The sequence below is a fragment of the Sorghum bicolor genome, chromosome 7, assembly GCF_000003195.3.
Source record: "Sorghum bicolor cultivar BTx623 chromosome 7, Sorghum_bicolor_NCBIv3, whole genome shotgun sequence".
In the NCBI taxonomy this organism is placed as follows: Eukaryota; Viridiplantae; Streptophyta; class Magnoliopsida; order Poales; family Poaceae; genus Sorghum; species Sorghum bicolor.
This window is the reverse complement of record NC_012876.2, coordinates 62,298,904-62,316,468: the sequence shown is the minus strand read 5'-3', so window position 1 is coordinate 62,316,468 and position 17,565 is coordinate 62,298,904. Positions and strand designations below refer to the sequence as shown.

At 42.3% G+C, this 17,565-nt stretch overlaps 1 protein-coding gene across 2 annotated transcripts; it reads right to left on the bottom strand.

Moving 5' to 3' along the window:
• LOC8060935 (nucleotide pyrophosphatase/phosphodiesterase) lies at window positions 4,055–12,651 on the bottom strand. Of its 2 annotated transcripts, none has more exons than XM_021464720.1 (7): window positions 12,355–12,651; window positions 6,482–6,573; window positions 6,302–6,368; window positions 6,016–6,135; window positions 5,592–5,926; window positions 4,703–5,477; window positions 4,055–4,589 (listed from the first exon to the last, which is right to left on the bottom strand). In XM_021464720.1, exons 1-7 carry the CDS (start codon window positions 12,634–12,636, stop codon window positions 4,284–4,286), a joined length of 1,977 nt encoding a protein of 658 aa, XP_021320395.1. In that variant the 5' UTR covers window positions 12,637–12,651; the 3' UTR covers window positions 4,055–4,283. The 2 variants fall into 2 exon arrangements, with proteins under 2 accessions (XP_021320395.1, XP_002444683.1); XM_002444638.2 differs by lacking the exon at window positions 12,355–12,651 and adding an exon at window positions 6,828–7,105.

The following is a 17,565-nucleotide window of genomic DNA, read 5'->3' as shown; positions in this document are numbered from 1 at the left end:
TGCGACGTCGTTTACCTCCCTGGAGGCATCGTCATTGAGTTCATGTGTCTTGGTGTTTGTGGTAGTGCGGTTGTGCTTCTTGCTCTTCTTCTTTTCTCTCTTCTCTTCTCTTCTCTACTTTGATTGCTGGCACTTTTCACCCTTGTGCTTGGGCGTGTGCCGTTGTAAATAAATGTGTAACTTTACCAGGCCATTTTGGGCCACTATATATAAAATTCAGGTGGGGAACGCCTCCCCTCCGGTGACCTTCAAAAAAAACTTTTACAACTTTGACCAAATTTATAGAAAAAAAGATAAGATTTATAGTACCAAATTAATACCATTAAATTTATTATAGAATATATTTTTGAAATATACTTATTTTATGTCATAGATATTGATACTCATTTCTATAAAGTTGGTCAAAGTTAAAAAAAAGTTTGACTGGCACGGATTCTAGGAGTTGAAGCTTTCGGGGACGGAGGGAGTAAAGAAGAAGAGCATCATCTATAGGTTTCTCCCAAACCCATGGTCAGTATTCTTAGTTCTATATAAATAAAACATATTTAAACATAAACATATATAGTCTTGGATACGAATATATCATAACTGAATTTTTCTGCTTCTCTTAGTGACGTGGACTTCTCCTAATGTCTAACTATTTAAAAATTAGTATAATTTTTTTCTACTAAATGTCTCCTAGTTAGAATCTCATGTGTTATGACTAGTGGTAATGTTCTACTACTACTTAAAAACACTAGGAAAACTCCACCTTTTTGGTAGTGTATACGCACCATAGAAATAAGGGATTTGCTAAATTTTAGGTGCCTAAATTTTAGTTTCCTTATAGACAACAGTTATTGCATATATTTATATCAAAATTGTGGTTTTAGTTTATTGCAATTTCTATAGACACAATATATAACTTTTTATTCCAGGAATAAAAAAATATTAGACAAAACCACAAACTTGACAAAATCTCAAAGACAACTTAACAATTTACAATTATTTTCTATAGTCATACAAGGACAATAATTTGATATGGTATGACACAAAGACAAATCACAAATCACAAAAGTGATAATTTTACTTGTACTAATTGGTAGTACACAATCTTAAAAAATTAGGCACTTGAAATATAGGAAAAGTGTAGAAATAAACATATCTGGATGATTAAAAAGTGAAAGGCAAGCTACACACCCACAGAAGTATACCACGAGACGTGCATGCGCTCAGGCTGCCAGACCACACCACATGAGTGGCGCGGCATGAATATAGATTTTTGTAGCTCTAAACACCTGCAGTGGGTCTATATTTACCATCCATAAAAGCAAGAAAAAACGAATGTGAGGAATGATAGACGAAAAGAGGAGTGATGGAAACATTTTGGAGATTATCGCCTTAGACATTTAAAGGATGAAAACATTTATACATTTTATTTTAGTATCCTGGTCATTGTTAAAGGCCATGGCTTGCTCTTTACTTTTGTATCCAAAACTTGTAATAATTGGCTGTGTACATCGCTGGATATAGAGGCCGAATTTTTATATTCATTATCTAAAAAAAAATGGGACTAAGGAGAGAAGAAATTGCCGTATTTAAAATTACATATATAGGTAGTAGTAAATGAATACGTTGAAGCCGACTTATTTTAGGATAATATTATTGGACATAAATTGTTCTAACTCGTATGATCTCTTATACGTGGACAAAGGTATCATCCATCTAGATCGATTATACCGTACTCGTGCATTTAAAAGTTTATACGAGTTAGAACAACTTACGTATGATCTCTCATACCTGCTTGTATGTTGCTTGCTCAGCTCGACAGCCTCTCTCGGATGCACCGGTCATCACGTAGACAGATGCACCTGTGTGCACCGGCCGTCGGCCGACGACCACCGACACACATAGGCGAATGCATGCATGCAAGGGCGGCGACACAGCTCCTGCGCGAGCGCGGGAATGCATATTGATTGGTGCATCTGCGCTGTTCCCCAAATTTAGGCCTTGTTTAGTTGGGTGGGGAAAAAAGTTTAGGTATTGTAGCACTTTTCTTTATATTTGATAATTATTATCTAATAACCATAGACTAATTAGGTTTAAAAAAATCATCTAGTAATTTACAAACAAACTGTATAATTAGTTTTTTGTTTTCGTCTATATTTAATGCTCTATGCATGTGCCGCAAAATTTGATGTGACGGAGAATCTTAAAAGGTTTTTTAGTTTTAGAGGAAACTAAACAAGGCCTTTATTTCGTGTTGTTCATCTTGGTAGTATAGCTAGTGGACACGCAAAATTATAAAATTATAAATTAACATACTATTACATAATACTATTTTAAAATTATATAAATTAACATATTATGACATAATACTATTTTAGAATTATATGTTTTAAACGAAGAGTGCCATAAAGTGGCATGGAATTAAATCTAAAATAATGTCTTTTACACATGGGGATTGAAAGCGAGTTAGTCCATTGTTAGTGGGAGTTCCATTAGAAGTTTATTCATATTTAATAGGTTCATGTGATCATTGACATTGATTATGGCTTGACGACGTTTAAAAACTGTGAATTTCATGTAAATAAATTATGTTGGTTTGATTTTCAACTCTAGATAAGCCATAGAATTAAACGATTATGTAAAAAAATAAGAAAATTATGCATCAAGAGCAAATGTTATATATATATATATATATATCATTATTGTTTCTATTTCTAGAAACTACACTGTAAAATTCGCCACGGAAAATGGACTTGTACCAGCCGCGGAGAGGCAGTGACCACTGACCAGTGAGCGTGCGTTTCTCGAGAGCATGAGCATGGGCCAGTGGAGCCGATCGATGACGATCGGGTAGGGTCGGGCCGGGAAAGCCCAACAGGCCATCATTCTTGGCAAATGCGTACGGCGTATCGACCGGGCCTCCACCCGGCCCGAAGTTTTGGATCCGGGACGCGAAGAGATGCGGGACCAATGATGGCACGTGCAGTGGACCAGGCCCAGCAATCTACTCCGGCCCAAGCAGAAGGCGGTGCTGGGCCATGTTCAGCGACCAAACGTATGCCTTGAACAGAGTCCTTCTGACACTAAGACTTTTGTCAATGTTCAATTTTACATCCCCGATCGGAAAACCATTATGTTTAACCTCCTCTAACTTTTGAAATCAGTCGCAATTGCTCCTTTCATCCGGTTTCAAAAATTAGCGAAAATAAGAAAATGGTTTTCCAACCGGGAAAGGGGAATTAAATTAGATTTTAATAAAAGTTAGCCAAAACAACTTCTCGCGTGTCCAATCCACTAGTGCGAGTGCGATGCAAAGAAACTCCACTCAAGCCATGTTTAGTTACCACCTAAAAAAATTTTATTCCCCGTCTCATTGAATGTTTGGATACACGTATGAAGCACTAAATATAGATAAATTTGTTTGAAAAACCATAGTTTGTTCCCCGCATTACTAAATATAGATAAATTTGTTTGAAAAACCATAGTTTGTCATGGTTTTTCATACAAACTATGGTAGAAAAAGTGTCTTCATTTGACAACATACAAAAAAATATTAGTTTTGTAATGCGGTAAGCAGAAGTACGTGATTATTATGGTGCTGAACTTTTATATAATTTTTTATATACTTTAACGTCGTCAAATAAAAAAACTCAAAACTAGAAAGTTGTAGATCTCATCAAGCTCTACAATTTTCATATAAAAATTATCTTCATCCGATGTCGTGTCAAAGAGTTATGATTTTTTAAAAGTTTGGTCTTGTCATGTCATTACCGGTGGCGCGACAAGACTATACTGTCACGCCAACGCATGTATTGCGATAAACCTTTTCACATCAGAAACGCCATTCAATGTGTCGTATCTTGCCGTGCCAATGCATGTGGCGTGACTAACCCAAAAGGCTATGAAATGTAATATATTTTTTTTGAGAGGATTAATATTGAAACATTTTTTTTAAAAAGGGTTAGAATATAAAAAAAAGGCCGTAGCCTGCAGGGTTCAGGGTCGGACATTACGTCGCAAGTTGATACTATGATGCTTGCTACCGTGCTAGTTGGACAATATGTTGTTACCAAAAAGTTGATTTGTAATCAGAACCACCACGTGAGCTCCACTGGTTCTAGCTAGCTTGGAAGATGTTTGGATGATTTACATTATCATTTTTTTTTATTTAGATAGAGTTTAGGCATCAATATAGTTACAGTGTGCCTTCACAGAGCACATTATTATACTAAGTGGTTGACACATTTTATTTGGACGACCAAGCCAAAACTAGTAGTGTCATAACAATGGCTTTATCAGGTGGCGAGCGTTGTCGGGAAGCAGCTGTCGTGCACGCACCGGAGCACGTCGCGGTAGTCCCTGTGGATGGTGAAGGAGTCGTAGACCTTGCCGTCGCTGCTCTTCATGTACTCGAACAGCAGCGACGAGTGGTTGAACGCCGTGAGCTTCGTGAAGCCGAAGTCATGGTCGCGGTAGATGCTCCACTTGGGGATCGCCGTCGTGTAGCTCGACAGGTGGCAGCCGCCGCCGCCGGCCACCACGAAGATGGTCCCGTTCATCGTCCCGGAGTAGTGGCTCTTCTCGCTGGTCATGCACTGGCTCTGCTCCATCGTTAATTCGCCGTTGCATGCAACACAGGGTAAAGTTCGGCTTAATAATTATCGCAGAATCTCCTGGGTTAATTAGTAGTACTAGGTTATTAACTACTACCTACCTGGTACATAGGGCAGGTCCTCTCGTAGTTATGGACGTGGCCAAAGTAGGCGATGTCGACGCGGTACTTCTGCCACAGCCTCTGCAGGTTCTCGCGGCCCTCAGGCTCCTCGAAGGACCCTTCGCCGGCGTACCAGGCGTTGGAGGAGTATCCCAGCACGCGGTGCGTCGCGAAGATGAGCCACGGCTGGTGCTTCCGGTCCACCGTCGACAGGCAGTGCTCGATGAACTCGTACTGCGGCGTGCCGATCCGCCAGTCGTGCTCCGAGTCGGCGACGCAGAACCGGAACATGCCGTAGTCCACCTTGTACCAGAAGTTCGCCCTGTTCTCGGCGGGGTAGTAGTAGTAGGTCTCGGCCGGCACGCCGCACTCGCCGCCGGAGTCCTCCACGTCCCAGAACGCCGCCGTGTCGGGCCAGTCGCGCTCGTGGTTGCCGCTGGCCACCATGTAGGGCTTCCGGGCGGTGATGGGCGCCACCTGGGCGGTGAACTGGTCCCACTGCGAGATGTACCCGTTGGCGTACGGCATGTCGCCGATGTGGAACACGATGTCGTAGTTGTCCAGGTCGCTGATCAGCGCGTCCGTCGTGTTCAGCGACCCCGGCTGGTACGCCGCGTACTCGTTCGACCCGTCCCTCTCCGCCTTCCCCATGTCGCCGAACACGATGATCCGCTGCAGCGACTTCTGCCCCGGCGACGGCGGCGCGCGGAACGAGTAGGGCTTCCCCCACACCACGGACCCGTCGTGGAGCTCGTGCCCGATCCTGTAGTAGTACCTGAATCCATCGCGAGTCCAAAAACAGAGTACGTTAGCTCACAATTCTGTCACATTTTGACACCAGCATCATCAGCAGGTGAAGAAATGCAATGGGAGTGTGTAGTGTACTCACTCCTTGTTGGGCCAGAGGTCCCTGAGGAAGGCGGTGTGGATGAAGCCGGGGTCTCTCCAGCCGACGGTGCGCGCCGGCTCGCCGCACATGCTGCCTTGGTTGAAGGTGAGCGTCCCGGCGGGCGCGCGCGTGGTCTGCTGGGGCGGGGCGGCGGCGCCGGCGGCGGCGACCAACAAGGCGCCCCACTCCACGAACGGGTAGGCCTCGCTGATGTCGTAGCCGCTGGTCCACGTCACGGTCATCTCGTCGTGGGACTTGCCCTGCGCCAGGCGTGGGAACACCGGCGCCTTGGGGTTCTTGAAGGCGATCGGCTCCGACACCGCGATCAGCTTCGGCTGCATGCATTCATGGATGGATGCAACGATGAGACATACAGACGGCCGCCATTGATTGGCAGTTGTAATCAGCAGAGGTCATCACGTACGTTGTCGAGGCCGCCGGTGAAGAGGGCGAAGGAGAAGTCGGAGCGCTGGTTGATGAGCTGCAGCCGGATGCTGCCCTTGCCCCAGAAGATGTAGTTTTCAGAGTAGTTGGCGAATTGATACTGCGTGCACCCATATGCAGCAACAAATGCACAATCTTTTTAGTGGTTGTCTACAGATTAAGTTCAGACATTGGATATATTTCTCTTCAATTCAAACTTCAAGCACCAAGCTTGTTATTAGAGCCTGATACGGTTGCAAATTACTACTAGCTAGCTATATAGTTACCTTGATGGGTGCTGTGCAGAGATAGGGTTCTTCTGCTGGCCATGGGTTAGGACACGTAGCCGACGAGCTGCATACATACACACCCACACATGATGGCGAAGATGCGTCGTCGATCGTCAGCCCATTTGATGGGGTTGCATTTCTGAACTACAAAGTAGGGTACCCAAGTCTGAAACTTACTTGAATTCAGATGGAGAGAAGACGCCGATCCAGTCGTCGTCGGAAGGGTCTGTCCAGCCGTACTTCACCGTCACCCACTCCGTGTCTTCTCCCTGCCGGCCGGCCACATTCAGAAACTTTGAGAACCAAGCTTGTATACAATATATACATGGTGTGCAAGTGCAACTCAAAGCGTTCGAGAAGAACAAGCCATTCAGAGCGCTGATAAATCCTAGCTATTACGAGCCTGTTTTGTTGTCTGAAAAACGATGACTGAAAGTAGCGTTCGTTGATTCATTGTGAAATAAAAACGCTACTCTAAGCTGCCGGCGTAGCGTGGCTAGGGGATAGGGGCACGGATACGTGCCTGCTCGCCGAGCAGCGACGGGGTCGCCTCCACGAACGCCGACGACTGAATTTCGACGGTGGCCTTGTGGACGGCGATCTTGGACAGCGGCTGGATGCCCTCCGCCGGGGACGCGCTTGCTCTCCCCGCCAACGCAACCAGCGCCGCCACCAGAGCGGCCGCCATCGTCGCCGCCACGCCTCCCGACGACCACGCCATGGAAGCTAGTCAACTACTCCAACTCAACAGCTAGCGCTATACATCACGGGCTGCCGGAGCTGCGTCGATTTTAAAACGACAGTAGACAGTTTTCTACTGGCGACGGCGTGTCGGGCTGACGTGGCCGACCGGCGACGGCGAGTTAAAATAGTCCCCGCGTGTTTCACGCATGGCGTGGCCAATTGCGCATCACCTCTTTTTGGCCTTGTTTAATCCAATTTTTTTTTAAGATTTCATATCGATTCTTAAAATTTTTTAAGATTATTCATCATATCGAATCTTACGGCATATATATGAAGTATTAAATATAATTAAAAAATACCTAATTGTATAGTTTATCAATAATTTGTGAATCAAAATTTTTTGAGTCTAGTTAATCTATAGTTTGGACATTAATTACTAAATACAATGAAAGTGTTATAATATCAAAATCTAAACAAATTTCGGATGTAAACAACGGCTACTGTGAGGAGCTTGATCCTGCACTGACGACGGCCAAGCCTTTTGGTAGGCGGCACTTTTTATCCCGGATGCCGGCCGGATCGAGCCCGTACCCATCGACCTGTCAGCCGTCTCTGTCGTCTCTGGCGGTGCTCTAGCCATTATTGAGGCTTTTTTGAACCGCGCACGTGCCTTTAGGGCCTGTTTAGATTGAGAACGAAAATTTTTTGGGTGTCACATCGGATGTGTCGGAAGGATGTCGGGAGGGGTTTTTAGAAACTAATAAAAAAACAAATTACATAGCTCGTCAGATTCGATGCATGTGTAATTAAACTGTGTAATTAGTTTATTTTTTTATCTACATTTAATGTTCCATGCATGTGTCCAAAGATTCGATGGGATGGATGAAAAAATTTTGGGTAGGGAACTAAACAGGGCCTTAGGAGCAAGGCCAATAAAATAGAGGCCGTTTAGTTGGTGTCATAAACACCTTCCGCAAACTATGGCCTTGTAGTTGAACCAAAAACAAAAAACTTTTCAAGATTTTTTATCACATCAAATCTTACAGCACATGTACAGAGCATTAAATATAGATGAAAATAAAAACTAATTACACAGTTTGTCTGTAAATCGCGTAAGCCTAGTTGCTCTATAATTAGACAATGTTTGTCAAATAAAAACAAAAGTGCTACAGTGTTAAAATCTAAAAACTTTTTTGATCTAAACAAGGCCTATATAGTGTGCTACAGAGAGTTTGACGAGCAAAAAGTTAGAGCCATATTTATGGTAAAATTTTGATAAAAAATAAGTTTATGACATGTGAGATATGGTGCTAAAAAAAGAGTGACATGTTGTAGTTGTGGCAGCAAACCAAATAGCTGCAAAAAAACCTATGGCATAACTAACCTATGGCATAACACATTGTGGATACGAGCCAAACAAGCCCCAAACTACTCTATTATTTGTCTATAAATTTTTTTATTGTTACTTCACATTTTTCTTTACTAATCCTCCTCATATTCACTTGATGTCTGACTGCATAATCTTTTGTGCTTAGCTTGTTGATTGCATAAGATCCAAGATCTCTCTCTCTCTCTCTCTCTCTCTCACACACACACACACACACACATCTACATCTGCATTTGTTTGGCTATAAGACCATTATAGTACTTGCTCTAATCGATCGGATTGACCTAAGCATAATTAGCTAGCTAATCGCACAGTGGTAACCACTTTCTGATTTCATTTATCCAGAAGAAAATAAGAGCATTGTCCATTTTTTATTATCTCATGTTGAGTTATTTTGATCGGCAGGGCTCAGGGCCCTCGTCGGCATGCGCTTGATCAGATCAGTCGTCTATGCCCACAAATAGTAAACCAGCATAGAACATGACACTATTATTCTTAGACCATGTTTGGCATGGTTCTAAATGGCTCGGGCTTCTTACTACTGTGAGCGGAAAAGATGGAGTTGGTCAAACCAAAAAAAAATAATGGCTTCAACTGCTCCTAAAATGACTTCAACCATCACTATGTGGATGTCGAAGCTCTCCCAAACACTCACTGTAATAACACATCTAGGGGATTAGGCCGCGTAATCATCACTATGTGGATGTCGACAGGGCACGCAGGCTTCCCAAACGAGGCTAAAGCATGGATACTGGATAGGCCTTATTTCAAGCACCACATGATGGAGATCGCTACAATGGTGTGGAGCCAATGGCTCTTGTCCCTTCTATCCCATGGTGGTACCACCGAGAACAAGTCCACATGAAGATGGTACATCAAACAAAATACCAACAACGGTACTTTGTTAAAAAAACACACAACAACGACATGTGGATCCCGCATTTTTTTTAAGAAATGTTAACAGCGTATTATTAGAGTCGTAGTCTGTTACAGTGGCTAGAAGTGGTTAAAATTATAGCTAGCAAGTTAGTTGTCTTCCTAAAAATGCCCTAAAAAGACGGATAAATGGATTAGTCTGTGCCCTAAGACTCCTTTAGGTTGTGGACCAACTTGGTCTGAATTCAATCATGGTATGTTATTTCTTCAATATTTTCAATAACCTCGGAACTATTCTTGCCTGTTCCTAGCCGGGAATGGCCTAAACGAATGGAGCCTAAAGGGTGCGGGGGTATAAACCTTTATACCCTCATGGATCGACATGGGCCGCACCATCAGAGGTAGCCCGACCTACAAGATGAAGACGTGCGGCGCACGACGTTGATCGACGTACACCGCAAGGCTACAAGATATTGTACCAAATAGGATACTTTGCTTGTAACTCTGTCCCTTCACAGTATATAAGGTGGTCCCCTAGAGGACAAGTCATACAGAACTCAACACAATTCAACTCATCCCAGATCAATATACGCAGGACGTAGGTATTACGCCCACACGGCGGTCGAACCTAGATAAAATCTTTGTTTGTGTCTTGCGTCACCATCGAGTTCGTAGCTTGCGCACCTGTCTGCCGATAAACTACTACCGTGGGTATACCCAAGGTAGACTGCCGACTAGCTTTCGTCGACAAAGGGTAACAACATAGGGTAACAAAGAATGACAGGTTTCACATCTTACTATCCTAGTACTGATTATTTCACGTGAAGTGAATGAGATTCGTTCTTGTGTCCCATCCAAAACGGAATCATGTCATAATGCGTCATTACCGTGTTGCACCTTCTGATAATTACGTCAAACTAATATAAATTTGACTAAATTAGAAATGATGAAAATCACAGATGTGTTCGGTATGATTCAATTCTTATAAAAATGTTCCGATTTTGATTAACATTTTGGATGATGAATCATCGATCCTCACTTTATAAGACCGATTGGCTAGTACTTCAGATTTTGATTCGTATAAGGAAATATATAATTTTTAAATCATATAAATAAAAATATACTTAAAAATCTACTATTATATACTTCCTCCATCCCTTTTTAATTGTCGTTTGCGCTTTCCGAAAAACAAATACCGGTAATTATATATTAAAAAATATTAATATTTATAATATATAATTAGTATCATTAGAAAGATCTTTGAATCTTTTTTTTAAACAAATTTATTTGGAGATACAAATGTTGCACGTATTTTCTACAAATCGAGTCAAACTTGTGGCACGCACACCAACGACGACAATTAAAAAGGGACAGAGGGGGTATATGGGTGAAGAACAACTTAAATACAATCTATTTTAACTTGTTGCACCAAAAAAGAATTATAATTGAAAATACGATTGCTAACACAGAAGTGATTGACCTGCGAAACTTGTCTTTTGCAGATTTAATCGACCAGTGCAAAAATGAGAATAATTTCGGTGCCAGTCTGATCGAAACATCTCGGGTTTGGCTCTTTTTAGCCGTGATTTTTTCAGTTTTCAGAGCTATTCTGATTGAAATGTATCGGGTTTGGCTCTTTACGGTGATTTTTCGGTTTTCAGTAAGAATTGGAGCCATTTCTAGCTGCGCCAAACTGCCTCCGAATGTTCGTCTGTTTCCCTCTCCCGTTTAGAGATCTTGACAACTAAGGACGTATTTAGGGAATGTTTGAACTCTGAGGGCGTGTTTAGATCCAAAAAATTTTTAGATTTGGATACTGTAGTATTTTTATTTGTATTTGATAATTAGTGTCCAATCATGGACTAATTAGACTCAAAAGATTCGTCTCGTGATTTCTGTGCAATTCGTTAGTTTTTAGGCCCTGTTTAAATTGGAGATGAAAAATTTTTAGATGACACATCGGATATGTCGGAAGAATGTCGGAAGAGGTTTTTAAAAACTAAAAAAAAACAAATTGCATAGCTCATCTGGAAACTGCAAGACAAATCTATTAAGCATAATTAATATAACATTAGCACATGTGGGTTAATGTAGCACTTAAGGCTAATCATGGACTAACTAGACTTAAAAGATTCGTCTCGCGATTTTCTACCAAACTGTGTAATTAATTTATTTTTTTATCTACATTTAATGTTCTATACATGTGTCCAAAGATCCGATGGGATGGATAAAAATTTTTAATAGAAAACTAAACAGGGCCTTAATCTATATTTAATGTTTCATGCACGCGTCTAAAGATTCAATGTGATGAAAAATCTTATAAACTTTAGGAATTTTGAAAGCATCTAAACATCATGGCCTTGCGTAATTTGGCTAGATACATGCCTAACCGGCCATGAAAGCTGCCATGGGCCCATGGTCCCTCAGTAGTTTGGCTACTGATGTACCGGAGTCTGTACCAGCGGTTTTTCTTGGACGACCTATGCTTATGTTGTTTTATTTTATATACCTTATGCCGGTAGGGGGGATTCTGCCTCTCGTTATAGTATAAGGCCTTGTTTAGTACCTTCGGTTGATCTATAACACTTTCGTTTATATTTAATAATTAGTGCGCAACTGTGAACTAACTAGATTCAAAAAATTATATCACAAATTACAATTAAGTTGTACAATAAGTTATTTTTATCTATATTTAATACTCCATATATGAACCGTAAAGTTCGATGTGATAGAGAATCTTGATTTTTTTTAAAAAAAAATTGGAGCCTCAACCTTCTACCTTCTACTTTACTACGCAAAGACACACAAGTCTTTTGTGTATTCTAGAAAAAAAAATCGAAAGAACACAAATAAACAGCTTAGTTGCTCTAGCTTATACATGGGCGAAGCTACGTAGAAGATTGTGGGTGCCCAGGCACCCACAAAATTTTGAAAAACAACTGTTAGAAGTAAATTTTTATCCTGGTTATTCATCAAATTTTCAAACCTATAAGAGAAAGGCACCCCATCTAGTTTGCTTTAGCTTCGCCACTGAGCTTATATATGGATCGAGAGCGCCGGCGCGTGGTGTGTACGTGCGTACGCCACGGGCACCGCGTATTACCTGCTCGCCGAGCAGCGACGGGGTCGCCCGCACGTACGCCGACGGCTGCATTTCGACGGTGGCCTTGTGGACGGCGATCTTGGAAAGCGGCTGGACCCCTTCCGCCGGGGACGCGCTCGCCGTCCCCGGCAACGTGGCCGCCGCCGCGACCAGCGCCGCCAGCAGTGCTACCGCCATCGCCGCCGCTCTTCCCATAGCTGCGCGCTGCGTTGCTGGGCTGGCGATTATTGGTGGTCTGCGCCATGGCCTCATCTTTCTTATAGTAGTACTAACAGTCGCCATATGCACCAACAGAGAATAGCAGCACGTGGTGCACCCGCGCGTCTCCATCTTCTTTTATTCGGGCAATCGGGCATCAATTTCTTTGATGCTGACGACCGACCGACCGACCGTGACTGGATGCAGAACTCGACGATGCACCGAGGCTGACATTTTTGTAGGCAGGCGTGGCAGCAGTTTTTTTTGTTTTGGTGCGGTACGATGATGTAGCTGTACCTGTACTAGCCGTCTCCATTTGACGGTGAGGCCTTGTTTAGTTTTCATCTAAATCTTTTTTGCCGCATCACATCAAATATTTAGATATATGTATGAAACAATAATTAAAAATTAAAAAATAATTAATTGTATAATTTGTATGTATTTTGCGAGATGAATCTTTTAAGTTTAATTAGTTCATAATTGGACACCAATTTCTATATTATAATGTGCTACGGTATCCAAAAATATTTTTCCCGCGAACTAAAAAGGTCGGCTTGCATGCGGCACGAAATAGGAGATTCTTGGGCCTCCACACATCAAAAATATCATGAGATTCTTATGCCTCCACACATCGAAAATATCAGGAGATTCTAAAAAAATAAAAAATATCAGGAGATTCTCCCAAACAAAATGAAGATAAATTCAAGCTCCGAAATATACATAATAAATCTGGCCACCAGCTCAGTAAATTCTAGTTATTATTTACACTAGCAAAAATACCCGTACACTGCAAAGGGAGGGAAAAAATTATCAAATCTATATCTATATCTCTACTACCTAATTATATATTTATATATATATATATATATATATACATATATATATATACACACACACCTAATAATAAAAAGGTAAAATTTTAGGCTCTTTTTTTCGTCCATCCATTTTTTTTCCGTCTTCCTCTAACTACCGAACGATGGAGAGTTTCTTTTATCTGGACTTATATATAACCCGTGCTCATATGAGTTAGAATAACTTGTGTCTAAACCAATATAAAGTAGGAGTCCTAATATATATAGATTTCTCATATCCTAAGTATTCTAATTAGAACTCTTAATATTCAAATAGAAAAGGATAAGAATTATGTTCTTTATTTTGCTCCACTTTCTTTATTTAGTTAGATGTCAATCGAAGGCAAAAGAAAAATCAAAGTCCTAATATGTAGTTCTTTGTTCGTTGCTATGGGGACACACAGTTTATTGACTTGTCACTTATACGACTTTTGACTAATGTGAAATGTAGGACCACACACTTCCTTCAAATTCCTCTACAATCACAATCAGAACCATTCTAGAAACCACTCACCCGCTGACACTCTGGGTCAGAGGGTAGTTCTAAAGATAGAAACGGGGACCTGATGCCCGATTCCTTGCGGGGAATTCCCCTATTAAAGGATGAAAATGGGAAGATTCTAGCCCCACGGGGAAGAAAACGGGAAGAAATCAATCCCCGTCGGGTCTGGCGGGGACGGGGATGGTTATGTGTCCCCCGTACCTGTTCCTTGCATCTCCGCCCCGCTAAGGAATACAAGCTATGGCACACCAGAAATTAGCCCAAGTCAACCCATCTTAGCCCATCAGCGTATAGAGTATATATTGAAATTCCTAACCCTAATTTACATCATCCTCATTCGGCCACCTCTCCCACAGCCGCCATCACGTATGAAACTTTCTGCAGTTGCAGAGCACCCCACCTAATAGCGCAGCTTGCGTTCAATATCTTATTGCTTTTTATATACTTCTTTCGTCAAAAAGCACAAAGATTTATATTTATTTGTAGGACGGAAGGAGTAGTTGTTATTATTATTTTTCCTTCCACAAAAATCTATATCTGTGGCAGCACTGTAATTTATCAGTAACCTCTGCACCAAACTTTCACATGAACCAATAGTGACCTAGAGCAAAAAAAAAAAAAACAAAGCAGCAGCATATCCAGCAACAAAAAAACAAAGAGAGAATAGTAGCCGGTAGTTGCCGTGGAGCCGCGTAAGGCCTTGTTTATGGACAGAAGGAGTACACAGATACTTGCATGGAACCATAAGGCCTCGTTTAGTTTTTAAAATTTTTCAAAATTCTTTATCACATTAAATTTTGGTCGTATACATGGATTATTAAATATAAATAAAAACAAAAACTAATTGGCTCCATTCACTTATAAGTCATATATTTTCTGTTAGCTAGTATTTTTTTTCTCTCACGATAAATTAACAACTGCCCGCTGTTGATTTCAGCTGCTTCCGTTCAGCTCTCGCCGTCTCCTGCGCGCGTTGCCGGCTTGCCGTCGATCACACGGCCGCTCATTGAACCACCGGTAACAAGGATGCCACCCACAGTGGTGGACGCCGCCGTGGCCACGCCCAGCTGCCGTCGCCACCCCGCGGCGCTCCCAAACGCCAACGCCAGCTTGTCGTCGGCACCGCGGCGTGCAGGCCTAAGGCCAAGGCCGTCGACTCCCGTTACCTCATCCCTGCTTTAAAACCCAACTCCACCTCCATATGCTAAAGTCACCGGCGCCGAGGACGCCCTCCTCCACCGACCGGCCGTCGCATCTGGTGCTCCCCAACGTTGCCGCCGCCGCCACAGACGCCGGCGGGGAGCGCCACCACGATGAGACGCACGCTCGCGGTCGCGTTCCAGAGCCCGACGTACTCCTTGGAAACCAGCAGGCGAGCTCTGCCTCTGCGTCGCCCGCCGCGGAGCCTGCGGCGGCCACGCCGGAACCGAACCGCGCACGCCAAGGTGTCCGATGTGAGCCAGAACACTTACAGGTGACCGCCAGCGTCGGTGCCGTGCTTTGATTGGCCGATTCCGGCGCGCGGGATTGGAGGCTGGCGGTCTTGTGACCTGGCGTGAATTTGTTTGACCGCGTGTTTTGGGCCGGGTAAACCATCACACTGTGGATGGTTTTCGTCTGCCGTGAACGATTGCTCGATGATTGTAGAGATAAGATTACAGGTATGCCGTCCCTTGCTGTACGCACTCCCTCCCTATCTGAAAGCTGCAATTTTAGAGTTATTCTAAGTCAAATTTTTACAACTTTGACCAAATTTATAGAAAAAATACTAAGATTTATAGTACCAAATTAATACCATTAAATTTATTATAGAATATATTTTCGTAAGATACTTATTTTATGTTATAGATATTGATACTCTTTTCTATAAAGTTGGTCAAAGTTAGAAAAATTTGACTGGCACGGATTCTAGAAGTTGAAGCTTTCGGGGATGGAAGGCTGTCTTCTGATTTCGTTGGCAACAATTTTGTCGGAGTAATAAATTGCATGCTGCCGCTTGATCGACATGATTAATTAGGATTGCTTGGGAACATGTACATGTCGCGTACCAGTACAGTATATATCTAATGCTGTCACTTGCTATCGCTGTCTGATTGACAACAATTCGGACAGATTTGGGGCTACTTGCTAGCATATACGTACGTCCAAACCACGATATGGTACCACCAAATGATATATGATGACTGATGAGCATATCCACGATACGGCCGGCCTTCGCGCGCTAGGTGGTTGGAGGACGAAGCGCGCGCTCGTCGTCGTCGTCGTCGTCTCATCATATTCATATCCATGATTGGTGCTGTTCCAACGTGCCAAAAATGTAGGGGTGCAAACCCCTCCAGCTTTTCTAAAAAAAAACGTGCTAAAAATATATGCATAAGAAAATTCTAACTGCAAATAATCTTCTCATAAGAGGGTGGACTAAAGACACAAAATGCAAGTTATGTGACAATGATCTAGAAACACCAACCCACCTTTGCAAAGATTGCCTATTCACCAAGGAGGTTTTGGGAAAGCATCGGTTCAATTTATCGGTGCTGCAAACAGTGAGCGAAGGTGGTTCCATTTATTCCTTTTGGTTGAGATGCAGGCGTAAATTTGATAAGAACCAAAGAAAGGAAGTGGATGGAATCCTAATCTACTTATGGTGGAACATATGAAAAGAACGCAATAGAAAAATCTTCCAACAGCACAGTCTATATAACCAATACGAGTGGCTTCCTTATGTAAGGATGATATCACACAGTATGGTTTTGCGATAGCATCACAAGACCAGAGGACTCAATCGGATTGACTGGAGGTTTCAATCGGATTAGGAGTTCTAGCAGCGAGTGTGTACTGTTGTTATTTCTTTGTTTCAGGGAGTTGTTTTTGGTTTCTTTGTAGTTGTGGAGGGGTACTTTTTTGCCGGGTAAATCTTCAGACTATTTTTTCATTATATAAATTTTGTTTTTCTTTTTATCGTTTAATAAAATCCGCGACAAAGCTTTTACCATTCTTTAAAAACAAGCATTGCGTACCGTGAGCGTATCTATACTAGAGCTCGCTTTGAATATGACCTGTTTGGACTCGATGAGAGATTGTTAAAAGTGGCTTTGCGGTTTATTAATTTCTAGACCTTAGAGCAACTCTAAGGGGGCTGCGCCTTGAGGGCGTGTCTCAGCGCTGCTGCTGAGACACGTCTATCATCGTTGATCCCAGTAATAATCATCGGTGGCCGAAGGAAGTGGAGATCTATTATTTTTAATAAGTTTTTTCACTAAATTGAGTCTTTAGGATTAGAATCTCTTCATATCAAGTTTTTTAGTTTTGGGGAATTTATTTTCTCTCCATCTTTTCCGACGACGGTGAGATAGTAGGATGGAACTGTTTTCTCCTCCGCTAAAGATGCGACAATTATGGCGTCGACATCCTCATCATTTGACGACATGACGGCTTTTATTTCCGGATGACGACATCAAGACGAAGATGGTGTCGCCGCCATGAAATATTTTTCTTCGGTCTCTTCTCCATTTTATCGTGGTTAGATCTGGCCACGATGAAGGACCATGGAGAATATGTTTCAGATTAGTCTTTCTCATTCTTTGTGACAGAAAGAAAAAAAGATACTAAAAAAAAGAAGTTTCTCAACTCCGCCTATATGAATGTTGGTCGTTATTCTTT

What these genes read in the sequence shown, in the direction of transcription:
- LOC8060935 (XM_021464720.1), bottom strand. Translation starts at nt 12,636, where the DNA reads ATGGCGACTGTTAGTACTACTATAAGAAAGATGAGGCCATGGCGCAGA. An exon ending in TCTGCACAGCACCCATCAAG is followed by an intron (nt 6,136 to 6,301) that starts GTAACTATATAG and finishes GGGTGCACGCAG; the next exon opens with TATCAATTCGCCAACTACTC. An exon ending in GACCTCTGGCCCAACAAGGA is followed by an intron (nt 5,478 to 5,591) that starts GTGAGTACACTA and finishes CGATGGATTCAG; the next exon opens with GTACTACTACAGGATCGGGC.